The 19,062-nt window shown below is 38.8% G+C and overlaps 1 protein-coding gene across 1 annotated transcript in view; it reads left to right on the top strand.

The window, feature by feature from the left end:
- Positions 1–15,098, top strand: part of SCML2 (Scm polycomb group protein like 2) — a gene marked incomplete at both ends in the record, with an annotated part of 60,383 nt that extends 45,285 nt beyond the window's left edge. Inside the window, 6 exons of the mRNA XM_080344078.1 lie at positions 757–960; positions 5,530–5,712; positions 7,356–7,469; positions 12,324–12,605; positions 13,305–13,468; positions 14,973–15,098. Of these exons, the coding sequence (XP_080200204.1) occupies positions 757–960; positions 5,530–5,712; positions 7,356–7,469; positions 12,324–12,605; positions 13,305–13,468; positions 14,973–15,098 (1,073 nt within the window). The remainder of the gene's footprint in view (positions 1–756; positions 961–5,529; positions 5,713–7,355; positions 7,470–12,323; positions 12,606–13,304; positions 13,469–14,972) is intronic.
- Positions 15,099–19,062: the final 3,964 nt, after the last annotated feature.

The raw sequence follows: 19,062 nt of genomic DNA, 5'->3' as shown, positions 1-19,062 counted from the left end.
TAGCTGAGGCCAAAAAGAAAACAGTTCTTCAGTTATGGCTTTTTCCTATGTTTTTCTGGCTTGCCATTCCTTTTGAAAGACAGTTTTGCATAGTCTCTATAAAAAGTAATTTCAAAAGTCTTACTTGATTGTTTTGTGCTAAGCTCTGAACCACCTTAGTGTTTCTAGAGAAATGTGTTTATTTGATTTAGCAGCGAAGGCCAACGTGCAGTTTTTAAATCCTACATGAGTGATTTGTGGCTTCTGAAGGTACAGACCTTCAGTAGCCATTATACATGCACGTGTTAATGTTATATGGGTGCTTCAGAATGAGCATCAATGGTAGGTATGTACCATGGGGTTGTCTTTGTTGCAGCTTCTCAAGTAGGAGGAAAATGAAAGCAGTAACTTGGTAAGGCCAGCTTTTTAGATTTGCCTCCTGGTAGTTCAGAGTACCTGCCAGTAATACTTCCTTTAATGGAACTAGTGTATGAACAGATATTAGTCAAAATAAAATGTAAACACACATTATGACAGCTTCGTTACGGTAGCAGGGTAGAGAAGGGCTCTAGAGACAAGAAAAGTGGACTTAGAATTTGTGCAGGAGAACCTTGATAGAGTACTTTTTGCATGCTTGGAAAGTATGTTTGCGTGTTCAGCTTCTTGATTTGACAAGTACATCTTTTCCTCAAGATGAAAACTAAAAAGATGGTTTGCAGTTCTAACTTGGAAATATGTGTAGTTCTTTGGCAATAAATATGGCTTGTTCTTTTCCAGTGTGTGTTTATGTCAACAAGCATGGAAATTCTGGGCCTCACCTGGATAAGAAGAAGGTTCAGCAGCTTCCAGATCACTTTGGACCAGGTCCTGTCAATGTGGTACTTCAGCAGGCTGTACAGGCTTGTGTGGATTGTGCCTATCAATCCAAAACAGTCTTCGGATTTCTGAAATCTGGCCATCATGGAGGGGAAATGATAATTGGTATGTGAAGGTGCTTTGTTTCTCCCCTTCCGTTTCTTCACTTGATTGCAAATTTGAACTAGAGCAGAAGAACTGAAGTAGCTAAAATGACTTTATATCGCATTTTAAATTATTTAGGCACAGTCAAGAACATATTCTTGTGAACTCCTTTACTAAGAGAGTATTGGTGGTGTGTGATGTATCTCACTCTGGCTCCAAGATGATTTGAACAATTCTTTAAATTAGAATTTAGCAAATAGCAGTGTTAAATTACGTATACACAGTACAGTTAGGTTCTTACACTAAGTAGAGCTAGTGCACCTCATTTAGCAGCTGTAGCCAAACACTTGTCAAGTAAACTCAGAACAAGTGAAATATATTAATTAAAGTCATACGCATAATCTTATTCATACACAGTGTTCATGTTCTTAGTGCCTTAACCAAGTGGGTGGAAAGTTTCAAAGTAATCTGTTTAGCTTCCAGGCAAGTGATTCCACATGTTAAAGTTTCTGCTTCCTCCCTTCCCCCATTCCCCAGAATTACATAATAGCAGTATCTTAGGTCAGTGTTCAACCACCTATGTCCCTTATTATGGAATAGGTTTATTTCTGCTACATATTAATGGCAGGTCTACAGATAAATTATCTCAATTTCTCAAACGGAATAGCTGCTGCTTGACATTTTTTCCTTCTAGGCTAGGAAATATTCTATATAGCAGTTAGCACATCAATTCATAATTCCATCACTGGTGATAAAAAGACTTCGTATTACTTTAGTCTCCTTACATTAACACCAGATGTGAAAGATGATTAGTGGAATACAGGTTCAATTAAATCCTTGTAAAGATGTTGCTGTCTAACAGTATTTTAAAAGCAACACCCCGGCCCGGGTTAGCAGAACTTCAGTAAGCTTTGCTTACGTGACCCCATGAGTTTGTTCACAAAATGGATGCTGCTTTTCTGCTGTGTGGTGAAGGTTTCATGGCATTGTGTACGTTTGGTTTTGAAACCCATATCGCTTTATTTTGGCAAGGTATGTGGAAGTTTATTACGTTATTAATACCTCACTGTACCTAATTCAGACAAGTCAATTTTGCTTGAATAGAATGCACTGAGATAGGCATTGTCAGCACTCTGTTTGCGATTGTTTATCTTGAAGGACTAAATTGTAAGTCCGTGGTATGGCCTCAAGTTGCTCCAGAGGAGGTTTAGATTGGATATTACGAAAAAATTCTTCATGGAAAGGGTTGTCAGGCATTGGAAGAGGTGTTTAAAAGGCATTTAGACGAGGTTTTTAGGGACATGGTTTAGTGCTAGAGTTAATTATGGTTGGACTCAATGATCCTGAGGGTCTCTTCCAACTGAAATGATTCTATATCTGGGCTCTGACTGAGTGGTTGAAAATAATGATTTCAGAGAGGAGAGAGGAATTTCTGAATCCTTTTGTAGTTCTGGTTTGTTTACATTCCAAAATTCTGTACTAAAAGGAAGTGCTGTTCCGTTCCTGGCTTCACCCCGAGGCCTGGATTCGGAGAAGCCAGCTCTGTAGGCCCAGATTTGAGGAACTCAGTGATGTGAGACACTCTTGAACCAGAGTGGGTTTCTGGTGTTCTTGAGCTCTTGCCTTCTCATCAGCTTGTCAAACAGGTTGTTGAGAAGTGGGTGAGCAAATACGCCCTATCATTTTATCAAAAATTTGCGTGTGATGTCTTTTGAGAAGCACAAAATGCGACTTAGGCTAATGTAGCACATTATAACCAGCTGTGCATGTGAATAGTAAGGAAGAAGAGGAAAGCTACAGTGAATAAAATGAGGAATTGCAGAATGAAATTGCTTGAATGTTTTCTTGTAGAGTTTTTGTTTGAAAATGGGTTTGGAGTGTGGTTTGTTGTTCAGGGTTTTTTTTAGACTGACAAGAAAAAGAATGTTGCAGCAGCAAACAAGCAAAGAAATCTAAATCTTTGTGGACTAATAAATTTCATGGTAAGTATCACACCTGCCATAGGAGGAAACAGTATGCTGATGAGGATGTGGGTAAAATAATGTTGCTAGAATACATGTGAATAATTAACGGGTTCTTTTGGTTCAGCTGCCAAAGAAAATAATTATTTTGAGCGGAATTGCATTTAGGATTTTTCCATCTTTTCTTACTCAAACAAAAGCAGAAACCATTTTATTTTTGCATGATGCATAAGGTTTCAATTCAGGCAAATATAACTGAAAGGAAATTAAAGGCTTGATTAGCAAGCCTGCTAATGGTGGTGGTGGTGGTGTGAGCCTCTTTTTTCTCCTTGTAGCGCAGAAACCATGGTGTTTGGTGGGATGAAATAGACTGAGGCTCAGATAAATCTTCTCAAGCAGAGAATTAAAATCAGACTCTTGGGTGAGTTTATTCACTATCAGACAAACACATTTCTCTGATAGTTTAGCTCTCAGCCTTTCTCCTGGCATGAACCTGGTATTTAAAATATACACAGTGGAAAGTGAAGAAATGAGCATGACTCTTCATCCCAGGGGCTGAGATTGCATATACAAGCTGCAGTCCCTGTTTATTTGTCATTAAAGGTTGAGGTTATTGTACCTTGGAAGTACTCCCTTTTTATTTTTTCCCCTAGCATTTATCTGGGAAGTAAGAGGCTTACGTTGTTTCCAGGCAGAGCAGGCAGTTGAGCCTATGGACCTGGGTCCCACACCCTTGGTTGGAGTTCTTATAGTTGCCCTGAGGTGTTCAGAGTACAAGGGAGCTGTGTTTGCACTGAGTCTTTATTTGTGGATTTTTCCCATGGTATGTGTTGCTGGGGCAGTCACATTGCCTCAGCTGTTTCTTGCTTTACCCTCCTGACAACTCTAAGATAATACTGTTCTTTTCAGTGCTTCTTTTCAAAATGAGAAATTAAGGCGTGGAGAATAAGTTATTTCCCCAAGGTCATATAAGAAGATCCATACGGCTATTATAAAGCATTTTAAATTTTTGCTGTAGCTGACTACTACCTTGCAGTAAATTTGTCAGGAGATCAGGCTGTACTAGGGCTCACAGCCCATTTGCTCTCCAGAAGTGGTTGAGTTCCAAGCAAAAATTTGCCTTCGGAGACCTCTTCCCCAAACAGGAGGTAGAGGAAGGACCTTGTGTCTGAACCACATGTGGGACTGTGAATCATTAGCATTTCATCTGAATGTTGGAGCTTGGAAAAACTGAATGGGCCATGGAAACGTGTGGATCTAGGACCTGTCCCTGTAGTACTGACTCTTAAAACTTGAAGCACTTGCACTGGGTCAGTCTGTCATGAAAGCAGATGGGAGAGGTAGCACGGTGGTGGTGGTGCTAGCTGGTTAACTTCCATTAACTCTGATCGGAAGTTTCCTTACATTAACAGTGTAAGTAATTGACACTTCTCATTTCCTAAGGAAGCCTAAAATATGCTAAACTTGGACGTTTTCTTTGGTTTTGTGTATATTATCTGTCTCTTGTAACACAATATGGAAATGTTCCTTAATTCAGATCTGTGAATAAAGGCTTTCTTGTCTTTTTTTTAATGCATCTGCTACCAACAAAATGTGATCCTTCAAAGCTCTACTTATCATTTGGAAACTTATGTTAACAGCAGAAGGCTGCATGACAGGCTGAAAACCAAGAAGACAAATGATGCATGAACCTGGTGTTTTTGCAGCTTCTTTCTAGCCTTAAGTTACAAGTTTGTTCCTGCTTTGTTGTAGTGTGTTTCTAGTCAGAAGTTACTGAAAGTTTCATCTAGTATAATAGGAATTACTTATTTGTATATTGGCAGTATTGAATCTTTTCAAAATCTTACTAATTAAAAAAACAAAAAAGGAAAATACTGTCAGCTGCAACACTCTGGGGGGCAAGGAAGCAGGTCAACAAGTAAAAGGCATAGACACATGTCTGGGCTCTTTGTAATCACTCAGTTTAAAAGACAGCAGATCCATTTGTGGCTGTTGTGGTATCTCTGCCACCTAGCTCCTGTTGAAATAAATAGGAGCTTGACCACTGTAGTGTTGACAGCAGAATAGATTTCTCTAGTGGTAAAATAGCAAATGGCAAAACAGTTTCTGTAGTCAAAATTTCAATGGTAATTGATGCCAGCACATTACCAAAAATATGCTCAGTTCAGTTAGAAACTGAGAAAACACATCTTAAACTTACTTGCTTACTTTTTAAATTTTTTTGAATGACTTTTAATTTTTTTATCAAATACTGTAAAGGGTCTTTCTGTGTTATCTCCTGTGAATAGGTGGTGGAGAGGTTGCTGGTTTATAAGCAAGCAACAGGAATTGCATGTAAGGTTTTGGAGATGAGGAAATAGTTGCAAATTTTTTTATGCTGGTGTGAATCCAACATTATTTTATTGAAATAACTTCCCATAGAGTAAGTTTGAACTGGTGTGGATCCAACAGAAGGTAAAATCAGTCATTTGGATGTAAATTTGTTAAACTATGAGAATGATTCTTTACTTCTCTCATGTCTTGTGTGGTTTAAATCAAATCTGGATGCGTTCTCCTTTAAGCTAATGATGGTGTTTTACTATACTTCATGATGCTTGAGGTGTATTTGACATCATCTTCTTACTCACAGCTTCCTTTGATGGGGAGAAGCACACCATCAATCTTCCTTCTGTAAACAGCACATCGTTTGTCCTGCGCTTCTTGGAGAAACTCTGCCACAGCCTGCAGTGTGACAGCCTCTTCAGTAGCCAGCCTTTCAGCCCTTACGTGGGATGTGCACATAGTCCTACTGAGTACGATAGGAACAAACCAGGTACTGTTCAACAACTACTCAAACTTTCAAGTGCTGATGTTTTTGAGAAGTGTGGCGACTTCACGAAATGTAACTTTTTAATCTGTCTTTCTATGACGTGAATGGATTGAAACGAATACGCTTCAGTTCTTAGTGAATTTGTTCCAGTGCAGTAGTGCTTTGACAGGATGGGATGGCTCATACCACATGTGCAGAAATCATTTTGTTCAGCAGACTCCTCTTTGTAGCCAAGCCAGGAAACATATGTATTGTACCACTATGATACTGCTAAAAGGACAAGCTCAAAACTTCACATTTCATTTGTTAAATTTATGTTTGGGTCATAAAATAAACTTACAAAAAGACACTTACTGCCTTATGAGAAGGGGCTTGCCCTGGAAAGGAATTCAGTCTAGCCCTTCCTACACAGGTAAAAGGTCCTTTTTTCCCTCTTTAGTCACCTTACCCGGTGGTGGCTTCAAAAATTGTACATTCTACTATATACAGTCCAGTCTTCTAGTAGAAAAGGTGGGGTTTGCAGGTGGCTGCTTGTGATATTCTATATGAGGCTGATATCTTTGTCTGCTGCGCTGGGAGGAAGAAGTGAGGGGCAAATGTTGAGGCCACACCTTGAATCCTGTGTTCAGTTTTGGGCCCCTCACTACAGAAAAGACGTTGAGGTGCTGGAGAGAGTTCAGAGAAGGGCAACGAAGCTGGTGAGGGGCCTGGAGCACAAGTCCGATGAGGAGCAGCTGAGGGAACTGGGGCTGTTCAGTCTGGAGAAAAGGAGGCTGAGGGGAGACCTGATCGCTGTCTGCAACTACCTGAAAGGAGATTGTAGCATGGAGGGGGTTGGTCTTTTCTCCTAAGCAGCAAGCGATAGAATGAGAGGAAATGGCCTCAAGTTGCACCAGAGGAGGTTTAGATTGGGTATTAGGAAAAATCTATTCACAGAGACGGTTGTCAGGCATTGGAACAGGCTGCCCGGGAAAGTGGTGGGGTCACCATCCCTGGAGGGTTTTAAAAGGCACGTACATGAGGTTCTTAGGGACATGGTTTAGTGGTGGACTTGGCAGTATTAGGTTAACGGTTGGACCTGATGTATTAAAGGTCTTTTCCAACCTAAACAATTCTATTCTATGATTCTAAATGAATTTACTTCACAAGATGTCCCATCAGGTTGTTTTCAGGGCCTGATATGACAAGTCCCAGCCCAAGGGTTACCAGGAGCCATAGCTGAGAAAACTTTGATGTCAGGGCAATTTCAGAAGATTCAGATTGGGTGTGAAGCTTCCTCACAGCTGTCTGATAGCTGAGTCTGTCTTCTGAGTGCTGTTTTAGGACATAAAACTATTATTTTTCATTCCTCGCCCCCTGCTTCCAATGGTGAAATTGTGTTTATAATTTCATCTGCCATATGAAAGTCATTAGGTTTAACTCATTTCAGAAAAGTAGCCAGAATGAAGGTAATTTGGATACTGACAGCATAAACTAAGCTGTACTTCAGCTTTGAAAGTTTGTATTGAAATGACTGAGTCTGTGTGGCACAAGGAACTGAACCATAACCTGGTGAATGGCTCATGTTTGCCTTTGCTTTTGTCCCTGGACTTTCCCCATGAGGAGCTTTATGCTAGAATAATAGGTGGTGACTTTCCTCCTCACAGCAAAAGAAGAAATACCTGAAAACAGGAGTGCTAAACGATACTCTCAGGACTCTCCACCATATACTGCTCCTCTTTCCCCGAAGCTTCCCAGAAATGATGCTCATCCATCTGAAGGTAATTACATTATGTCAGGATTATGTATGAGGATTATTTATAGTTTCGGTATTTCCAGTCAAAAAGGACTGAGTTCAATGTATGTGTCTGGTCTGTCTCTAGCCCTTGACAGGTCAGGGTGAAAGTATGTTAATTATTGATCACTGGCACAGATTTTGCACTTAGGAGAGATCTACTGCAAGTTCTAGCTGTCCTTCTCCTAAACCTTCTAGCCTTTTTTGTGAAGGGGCTCAGGCAAATAGGTGACGGATGAAGCTTCCTGCTTCCTATATGGCTAATTAGCAGAAAACCAATTGCCTCAAAATGAATTAGGAGATAAATTGGACGCAACTCTTAATAACTCTGGGCCAGGGCCATAACATGAGGAAGGGTGTAGCTCAATGGTACAGTTCAGCTGAGTTTATGGGTAGCTCCTGCTGAAAGTTGTGCTGTGCCTGCTTTCCTGGTCACCTTGTCCCTGCAGCGGGTCCCAGCCCCCTCGGCTGCATAGCCAGCTAAACCAGGGAGCAAAAGCACAGAAAAGGTGAAGCAAAGAGTAGTTTGCAGTTTATTTCTCTGGACTGACTTACCGTGGGCTCGTATGAGCCCAGGGAAGGGTTGAGTAAAATGTGGCTGTGGCCAGGAGGGCAGTGGAGCCTCCTGGTGGCAGCTGCTGTTAGGTTGATGTGGCTTCCTGCAATGAAAACTCTGAGCACGTCTAGTCTTAGCCTGCCTCAAATGTGAAGTGAAGCATCTAGGCTTAAACCTCAGTGAGAGACTTCTGATTTTTTTTTCACTCTGCATTTGCTACTTAACTGATTAAGCCATGGTAACTTGTTGATGTTGACTGGTCCCATACGATAAATACTTGCTGCGAGATATTTCCAAAGGCTTTTAAAAAATATGGCAGGAATTAGTTATTTCTTCCTTCATTTTTTTTTCTTGTTTTTGGAGATTTCTGGGTCTACTAGCATCAGTGGGGGAAGAATGATCTTTTTTCTGTGCAGATTAAAAAGTCATAGAACCACAGTTGAAGCAGAAAAGGATATCAAATTCAAATGTTCAAAATGATACTTTATTTATAATTATATATCTTTATATATATATATATTAGCATATTTATTTCTTTCTATGTAATGACAGCAGCAGGAAATACAGTTCTGCATTGGTTATTGATTTCTGTGTCTTTCCACAAGAAATATGGGCTTAATTCCACAGATACACCCAAGTTAGATATTTCTGGTAGGTAACTTAATAAGTGTAGAACAATTATACTCAAATGAAGTTGTTTCAGTTGGAGCAAAATGAATGTTTGAGCAGATCTGCATTATTCTCTAAGAAATCTTCCTCAAATTAAGCATGCATCCACATACTGGTTTTTAATCCTCATTCGCTAATGGATCCCTTTTTCAGGTGAAGTGTACTCCTTAAAATACATTTTAAGATAAATAGTTCATTATCCAGTTACTTGGATAAAAAAATAATTGAAATAAGTGTTTTGCCATGGTTTCAGAGGTTTGAATTTGTGCGTTTCAAGAGGCAAAGTGCTCTGTAGTGTTGTGTGTTTCCCATTAGGGCAATGTCCTCTGCTGAAAATCTGGAGGTAATTTTATAGCTGTGTGTCATGGGTTGATTAGCAGGATTTGCCCCCAAAAAGTTCTGTCTTGATTGAGAGATAGTTGTCTTGAAATAGTTGTTTTGAAATAACATTTGAAGGCAAAATGGAATAATTTTGGGAAAGGGTCTTTTTCTTTCTGGTCATTTTCTTTCTGGTCTGCTCAGGGATATGTTTCACAGATTTTGCTGTCTTTCCTGCTCACTGACAGTTTCTTCTTTAAGTTATGAAAGATAAAAGGGGGAGCAGGGGGGGATAACTCAGTTTCCCTCCCCCTGAAAACAGTGTGTTCTTACTACTGCGGCCAGTTACATCATTCCCATTATGTATGAGGCAGAACAACTGGCTTCCAATTCCCAGAGGAGCTTCAACAAAACAGAACATCCGATTCCTGCTAAGGCCTTCAGTATTTAAACAGTCTGTCATCCTTACATTTGAAACATAAGGCCTTTTATTGGCCTTTTATTAATTGACTCAGAGATCAGGCATTCTGCAGTGGAACTTCATGTCTCTCTCCATACCACTGTTATTCACAACTGCTTAAAATGTCGAGGCAGAAGTGTGTAATTCGTTGCTCCATGGATTGCAAAGCTCCATTTGCTAGATGCCGAATTTTAAATCAGCTGTCATACCAGTTGACCACTTTTTCGACAAGGTTGCAGCCGTGTTTTGTTTGTAGAGAAGCTGGATGGATGGAAGGGGATTGGACGCTGTAGCTGCTGAACAGAAAAGATGATGGCCTTGGGAACTACGCCAGCTTTTCCACCTTGTTTGTGTGAATTGAGAACTTACAATGAGATAAATTCAAATGCTTGTATCTTGGGGGGAAAAAAAAACAGAGTTGATCTTTCCCAGCTCTATTTAGAATTGTTTAGGATATATAGCATCAAAGACAAATCTGGGATGCAATTGGAATAAATACAATTAAATTATTTTGTAATACAGTCAATTTTTTAAATTTTTGTGGCTTCAGAAATCCTGACAAGGATCATATAAAATAATGATTTTTAAAAAAACCCTGTATTTGGGACCTCTACTTGTTTACTATGAATACAAAAAGCTTTTTCTTAAGCCATTATGTGGAGTTGGCTGCTATATGCTTAAAGAGTCCAGTTGAAACTTTCTGCTGGTGAGTGTTGTCTCCATTGTTTCATCCTGCCTTTCAAGACTTCAGAAATCTGAATGTACAGGTTCAGTCAGTTAAACCCGACACTCTTTCATGGAGCTTTGCTGTAACTATTTGAAGTATCACCCCTGCCTTTGGTCTTGGAGTGAGATTTCTGTTAGTGATTTCATTCTCTACAGTTCTAATTTTCCCTTGGTTGGCTACCCTTTAATTTTATAGTGCATATCATTGACTACATCTCTTAGTGTCTCTCTGAAATTCTATATAATGATGGCTTTTGTTTCTCATTTTGGTAAGTTGCTGCAAGTACTTCAAGCTGACAAATATAAATAAATTAGTTTTCTTGTTTGTTTGTTTTCTTTGAAAACCTCAGTAGCCACTTCTTTACTTTTGTGATTCAACTCTTAACAAACTAGAAAGTTTTGCAGTGGTTGTTTTGAGGGTTGTGTATATGAAAGAGAAGGACTTGTGTCCGTAAAAGCTGTTTTATTCCACGACTATCAAGTTTAGTAAGAGATGGTACATCGTCTTGCAGATCTTGCCTTGCTGAATTCACAAAGCAGGGACCTGGCTCTCTGAGTGCCTTTGTTCCCTTTCGGCATTATGCTGTCTGATGACTAAAATGCACTCAACAGTTCTTCACTGCACTCCACTCTTAAACAGGTTTCAGCAGAGAAACTAAAACTTCATGAAGCAAGTTGCAACCATGCTTGTGAAGCATACTGTTGTTTTTTTTTTTTCAGGAAAATACTCTTCCTTTAGTTTTAATCACGTATTGGCCCAAGAAATTCTTGAAAGTTGTCACATAAGAAGAGTAGTAAAAAGCTTATTTCAAGAACTTGTTTTCCAGAACATACCAGTTCTTATCCCAAAGAATATGTTGCTTCGCTAGCATGTGTTTTATAACTTCACTAGAGTAATTTTCAAGATGGTAGTGTGGGCTTTACGCTTCTGTGAGCCTGTTAGCTCTATTTTCCAGCTCTTTACTCTCCTACCAAAGCATTTGTTTCATACAGATTTATACGTCCTGATTCCAGTTTCCTTTTCGGGCAAACAGAGAAGGATATGTATGATTGCTAGAGAATGGTGTTCTCTTTGTTTTGGGTTTGGTTTTTTTGTTTGGTTTGTTCTTTTCTCCTCGCATAGCACTTTTTTTCCAATCGGACATGAATTTGGTTGACTGAAAGTGCAGTTTTCAGTAATCAAGCAAACCTGGCTCCTCCCTCGTGGCATAGGGAAAGGGACCTGCTGAACTCTTCTCATCTGGCTTAGAAACAGCATTGAAAGGCTATGAAAATTCACTAGTCTTCTAAGCAGGTGGTGTGTTTTGCAGAGTAGAAATTAGCTGATAAGTGGTAAGAACTAAACAGGGGAATGTTGTCATGTTCCCTTCCTGAAAACTGATTTTTAATTATTTTTTTTTAACTTGCTTTGTGGGTTCAGTAATTTACATGTATCTTCAGCTTTCTGGAGTCTGTGCTTACAGACCCTGCCCTGTGCAAAGAACTAACTGTATGTAGGTGCAGCGTTGTGGTCAAAACGTGCTACATTAGCATGCCATACCTGGCACGCTAAGCCTTCTGTGGCTTTGCCTGTAACCTGTTCAATTTTTGATAATGGCCTCTGTGTCTGAAAGTATTGGGATCTATAGATGATGATTACCCACTTGTTTATGAAATTAGTGGCTCCTTCTGCTGTTTAGAACAAATTAAACAATTTTTAGTTAACACGAGAGTTTTTATTTATATTAAAAATTTCTTGCAAGATAAACATAATACACTCTTAAGGGTTAGCTTTTTGAGAATATGTTTGAAAAAATCAGGAAAATGCATGACTAAGATTGTTTGATGTATCAGTACTAATGTGAGACAATTTCACCAGAAGAAGATTTCCACTGTCTCAAACTTGACATATTAAGTGTCTTGATACAAAAAATGTTTTAAAAGTATACAGTAAGAGCCCAATGATTACTTGAGCAAAAGGGGCAAACATTGAGCAGCAGTGATTGCCTCATGGGAGACTTGTTAACAGACTTGCAATCTGTCAGTATCTTCAAGAGAATGTAGCAAGGAGTTAAATAACAAAGGTATAATGTCCATCACTTTGAATGTAATGATACTTGCTTTTTGTGTAGCAGAAACATTACCTATAGAGGAAAACAGCACTTCCAAGGACCACCGATTTTCTGAGGACTCTATGGATTCTGCACTTAACTCTGTAAATCCTTCAAGCCCGGCCCGTCGAAATTCCACAGAATATCGTACTTCAGGGAGTGCGGCATATTACAGGAATTCCCTTCAGCCAGGGACGGCTACATCAAATTCAGCCCCCGTCCTGCGCAGGCTGTCCTTGAGCTCTGCGGGGAGCAGCGGGTACTATGAAGTTAGTATGAATCGAATCCAGAGGCGGATTGAGGGTATGTTATATAACTAACCTTTCCAAACTATATTGCTGCTTTTATTAACATGCAAAGTCCGTGACTTATGAATAAAGAAGTTCTTGGCCGTAGAAGAGCTTGTAGATTGAGCGAAAAGTCATGCTGTGACCAGGCATCTCAGGCTTGCTGCCCTAACTGCAAATGCAGAACTTAAGCCTGTTAGAATTAAACCTGCAGTGCAAGGCGGGGGGGTCTTGCTACTGCACTTCCCTCTCACTGCTCTTACGGACTCTGCAGCAAGCCAGAGCAAAGAGGGATAGCTATGTGCAGCTCACTGCCTCAGCATCTTACCAACTCTTACCTTGTTGTTGAAATACAGGGCAGGGATTACTCCTGCCCCTCCCTCTCTTGGCACAACTCGCCTTTGCCACATTCCGACTTAATGGCATCTTGGGATCCAGGTGCCAAGTACAAGTCGAAGTAATCCCCTCTAGGTATGTCATAGTGCGGATGTTTATGTTGCTGTAAGTATTTGCAGTTATTTAAGTTGTTTAAAGACAAACGGAACAGTTCAGTATTATTTGGAGGAAAATAAAACATAATTCATTTTAATATATTACAAAGAATGCATAATAAAAGCCACGTGTCTATATTAAGAATATCTTACGTGAAATGAAATGTGTTATCCCTGTATAGACTAATGATACTTTTTCCTTTCACAATATTTATTACTAAAAGCTGCAAGTTCCACAACTGGGCCGGATTTGAATTCACTAAAGAGGGAACCTTCAAGAATATTGAATAAGGATCCTTCCACCTGGTCAATAGAGGAAGTGATGCGTTTTGTGAAAGAAGCTGATCCACAGGCACTAGCTCCGCATGCAGAACTCTTTAGGAGACATGTATGATGCATATCCATTCTGTTCTAGTAGACTGTGTGTCATGTTATTCTCTTAAAATACAGATTTCATCTCCATCACTCTGTTTGTACTGAAAGGTAGAATAGACTCTACTCGTATATTAGAGGGAGGCTGAAAACTATTTTTCCACCTGAGAAGCCTCCTGCAGTATATTTTCTCTGTTTTCCAGTCTTATTAGACTGAAGTAAATACCCACAGCTTTCCAGCTTATGTGGAAAAATGCCCATACTGGAAGTATCCAAATTCTGATGGCCAACAGCCATGGTACCCATTGTCATCCCTGGTACCCTTAAAGAAGGTGGCTTTCTCATGTACAGTATGGGGCATATGGCCTAGGGAGATAACACCTCTCGAAGTCAGCCTGTTTGGGAGACTGATTATCCTGAATTGGAGATGCTGTTATGCCTTGTTAGCTTTATACTTGGTCATTAATACTAAAATGCAGAGAATCCATTTCAATGTTGTATTTATCTGTTTTGAAAAACAATCTGTAGGGTTTCATAAGATCTAACTAGATGTTTTGGCCTCTCCTTTTCCTTCTCACTGTGCTTTTCTATAGCAGGCTGTTCGCCAAAGAGCTGCTTTCTTATTTCATTGTATTAATATATATGGCTGTCCAAGAAGTGGTTGGCTTTCTCTTTAGTAATATTTCACCTTTGTTCTGCACCAGCTCCTACTAACAGTTAAATCTCAGAGTAAGCTGAATTGGAAGGAGAACTCAAAATAACTTTTAATGGAGCTTCCTGACTCATGTTTTGTTCTTAGTTGTATAACAAGACTAAATGTCACTTGTTTTGTCAGGTTTATGTTTAAAAAAAAATAAGACAGAATGTTTTGCTTTATGGTGTTTTAAGGAACTAATTGCCTGTCTACAGTACATAATGCTACTGAGAGCTTAGGACCATCACATTTTAGCAGCTTCTCAATGAGGCAGTCGAAATCTGACTAAGTTGTCCGTGGTCTTGATCCTAACAATCTGTCTGGTTTAACCTGGATGTAGATCTGTCTTATTTCACAGACTTAGATGGTCTGTAACCCCTTCCTCTGTGTGACTGTTTGCATGCGCATGCCAGAAGCCTCCCACAGCTGTGTTCAGGGTTCAGTGCAAGGCCTCGGTGCTTGGCTCATTTAATCTCAAACTGCACAGACCTTCCTTTGCACCTTCTTTTCTCTTTTTTTTTTTTCCCCTTAACTCATTCACTTTTTTTTTCCCCAGACAGTACCTAATTTTGAGAGCTGTTTGGTCAGTTTCTTTTACTTACTATACTTTTCTTTAACATCTCAAGTACCTTAATCATGCATTACAAACTACTAAAATTCTATTTCAGTGGCCATCTGTAAGTACCAAATTATACTAAGTCAACGTTTTACATGTGGTAGATAAATTTTTCCTACAGTATTAACAAATATAATGTACTTTCCAGTTTTACCATGCAGCTTGTTAAAGTAGTTGTATGTTATTGTGTTTATTCTCTTCCTTCTGCAGGAGATTGATGGAAAGGCACTACTCTTACTGAGGAGTGATATGATAATGAAATATATGGGACTGAAGCTGGGGCCTGCCCTGAAGTTGTGCTACCACATTGAAAGACTTAAACAAGGAAAGTACTAGCCAGTGGGGATACTACGAATATGCGTGTGTCCTGGTGACAGTGTGTTTGTATCACACTAAGCTCTCAGGTTCACAGCCATCTCCATAATTGAGACTATAGAAATCATCGTTATTTTTTGAAAGTGCTCTGGAAATGTAAAAAAAGACATTCAGGATAAATAATGGGGGAAATCGGTGTTATATTCTGGTATTATATTTTGCAAACTATTTCAGAAAGTTTGCCGGGAAGGACAGTTGATCATAATGGGAGCAGGCAGGTTGGGTAACAGTGTTCTCCAAATCCTGAAAAGGGCTTTCTCTGTTACAGACTTCAGCCAACGTGTTCATATTCAGAACCAAAACCGCTGGATCCCAAAAGAAAATTATAAAACAAACCAGCATCAGGTGTTAGTAATTTTTAAAGGGGTGACTGTAAACTTTTATATTGCAAGAAAAATTTTAAATAGAAGATCTCATCTCTGTAGTGAATACTGTGGCCAGTCCTCCAGCAGAGTAACAGTCTAGTATATCATTCTAGTTTATTCTTCCTAGATTTCCATAAAGGGAATAGCCATATGAATTGCTCGTGGCAGATGGAGGTGTGGGGAGTGAAGGGCTGTGGAGGAGGAGGGCTTAATACAAATATAAGCTTTTATAAAGTGTGATTATCAGTCCTTTGGTAAGTTATGAGGACAAATGTACGGTATATTGTCAACTTATGCAGGCAATAAGTATTTCTGTTTCATGGAAGGGCATATTGGCTGTATAAACAGCCATTTCTGGGACAGACTGATTTAACTGGAACAACGCATCCACATTTTACACATTCCATCTTTTTGCTAAGTTTGGTATGGATATGTTTGTTCATGCTTTATATATATACACATGTATGTGTCAGGGGAATACATACTATATATATATAAATATACATACACACTGTACATATGTAATCAGTTTTTTAATGTGTACTTTGCACTGTGCCAGAGAGAACTGTACAATTTCTTTTATTTTCTTTTTTTTTTTTTTTTAAACCAGTAAATTTAGTTGTGTACTACTTTCATATTCATTAGCACACGTTTAATTGGTTGTCCATTCTTGGAGTCAGAAGGTGACAAACAATCAAAGGATGGCTTTATTCATACAGACAAGATCCCTGTACTATGCAGTACTCCTGGTTTTACATCCCTTAACTCTGAGCCATATATTCTGATATATTTCTGGAAAGACACATTTGGTTCCAATGTTTTGGGCTTATATTTCCTATAAGGAAGTGCTACTATGTAACCAGTAAGCCTTTTTTTTGGTAAAATTGGTGCTTTTTGTATAAGCTGCAAGAATGAGTGGTGATAATAATGCAGTCTGGTGTCACTGCCGATTGTAATATACATCAGGGACAAGAAAATGTACTTTCTGTGTAGGAAACTGAATGTACTGTTTGTAATAGTGCAAGTGAAAAAAGCTATTTGCTAGGAAAGGTGTAGTCCTAAAATGGTAGGTTTTATTATATTTCTTACTGCCTTTTTATATGAAATCATATAGTATAAATGTATTTTTTACAAATTCCTGTTCTGAAAATACCTTGCTTTACCAATAGTGTGATACTCCTCAGGTTTCAGCAGAGATACTGCTGCAAAATAAAAAATTTCGTGGCTCACAAGTGTCCAAATATTTTGTTGGTTCAAGTGACTACAATGCAATTTTAATTTAGCAAGTCATTTGGACTTTGAGAATTGTTTTTATTATTACATCATTTGACACTAAATGTTATCTATATGAATTTATTTTGCATATCTTTCGTGGTGCATGTATGCTTAGATGAATAATACAAGCATGCTCTTTATAGTAAGAAAAGGTCAGCACATTGATTGGAGAAACAGAATATTTTATTTGTGTTAGGAAAATACTGACTTGACTGTTGGTGTAACTGTATGAAAGTTAGTTATATATTGAGGAAAACAACACTCCCTGCACATTCAGTATATTGTTTATAACGTACTTTTCCCATGCTTTATTATGCTGAATTTCAGAGTTCTTTCGTGTAAAAAGATCTCACACGATTTAAGTGGAAGTAATTGACTGAAAACAATTTTTTATATTGCTATTGGCATAAGAAAAACAAATATGTTTAAATTTTCTGTTTGGCCTTTATGGAATGAAATTTTTGTACATGGCACTATTATGGGTATAAATATTTGTTCAAGGCTTTCTGTGCACAGGGATTCCTGTGATGCTGCAATACCAGAATTTCACCGTGTGCTGTAGCGTGAGATTCAAGCATTCCAAGCATTGTGGTGGAATGTATTTTTTATTCTTTATTTTCAATGGGGTGTCCTTATCTATCAACAAAAATAAAATAGTTTGTTCATTGTTGTAACCGTCCGTTTTGTTTGACGTTGTGTTTATGTGTGAGCCCTGTTTGCGTAGGCAAGGGTAGCTATCTTATCTGGCATTCGGCAGTTCTTGACAGTTCATGTAAACATCTGATGTAAGGGACTTTTAATCAAAAGAGTAAAATCATTCCAACGTGGTTTATCTGAAGCAATTAATATTTGAACTTGAGTTGGTCTGGACTTTCAAAATAACAACTTGAGGGTACGTTCAACTCTTTAGTTTTGCATGTAGCATTTTTCCACATACAGCTTACAGAATTCTCATATAATGACTGAGGGGAAGAGACTGTTAAAAACTGTTTGCCAGGTGTTCAGATGAAGACCTGAAATATTTTAAACCAAAGCAGTTAATGGCAGTAGGTTTGAACTTCATATACTTCATGCTGTCTTATTTCTGTGATACAGAAGTCCGTTGTTCCAGTGGCTGTTAGCAGTGATCAGCTTGCGCTTGAGAAGTAACTTAAATTGGGTTAATGGTAACCTCAAATCCTTCACAGGCACATTTTAGAACTTGAAGTTGGTAGTAACAATAGTCCAGAGGCTTTTTGCATCTGATCTCTCTCAAAAGATACTCAATATCTTTTTGGTGTATATTTTATATAGAAGACAATATGATTTATTCTCTTTGTTTCTCTGAGTTGCTGTTCTATCAACAGGGATTCATCTGCTTATCTGGTTCTACATCTTTCAGTCGCCTTGTGAGACAGTGCCATAACTCCTCAGTGCATCTTAAGATCTCATCTATTTGCAATTAAAATGCTACTGCCTGGAAGGACTTGCAGCTCTGACAGTGCCTGTCACAGAAGACCTGTGCGGTATTGAAGTTGAAAAGCGCTGTGTGGCAGTGACTGCATGTTGCAGTTGACATGACTGCACTCCTAACAAGTTTGTTGTGGCTGTATACACATTGTGGGACTCTTTTAGGAACGACAGTGAAAGACAGCAACATCGTGTTCTCAATGTGGGCTCAAAGGATGGAGCATCTTCCCCTTCTTTGTTGATTTTAATAAAGGCACACCATTTTTACTTCAGGTGGTGGGCATGGGCAGAGATGCTCCTCTGAATACTTACGGTATTTCTAGAAACTCTTCTTCCTTTCCAGTCACTCGGGGATATAATGTTAACCTTCTCTGTAACTCTGATGACAGTTTTTTGTGAGTCTGTGGATGTGATTGTGTACGCCTTGAATGTGATACCAAAATTCTACATTTGAGTATCTCAGGTATTCCTGTAATGGAAAAACAAAGTCCTGAGTAAGGATGACTAAAATCTTGAAGTTTGAACCTGCGTTTAAACTTCACCACGGTTCTTTGTGCTTGTCTTTCCTTTAATTGGAGGTGAAATTCAGAGCACTGAAACATGGGTACACTGTTGAATTAATAATTTATCTTCCTGCTGAACTGAGAGGGCTCCAGTCATCTATTCCTATTCATGTATTATTCCAGTGGGCCAACTTAGGATCGTGTTTTCATTTACATACAAGTAGCTAATGAAAGCCTATTCATAAGTATGTATATGTGACTCTATAATGTAAATAATTTTTAATTTAAATGGCCTGACATCCAGAACCAATGAGTTAGAACAGCCTCTGTCCA

Source organism: Nesoenas mayeri (genome assembly GCF_963082525.1).
Source record: "Nesoenas mayeri genome assembly, chromosome: 1".
NCBI classification, from domain to species: Eukaryota; Metazoa; Chordata; class Aves; order Columbiformes; family Columbidae; genus Nesoenas; species Nesoenas mayeri.
Note: the sequence above shows the minus strand (reverse complement) of the source record. Positions and strands in the feature narration are given on the sequence as shown.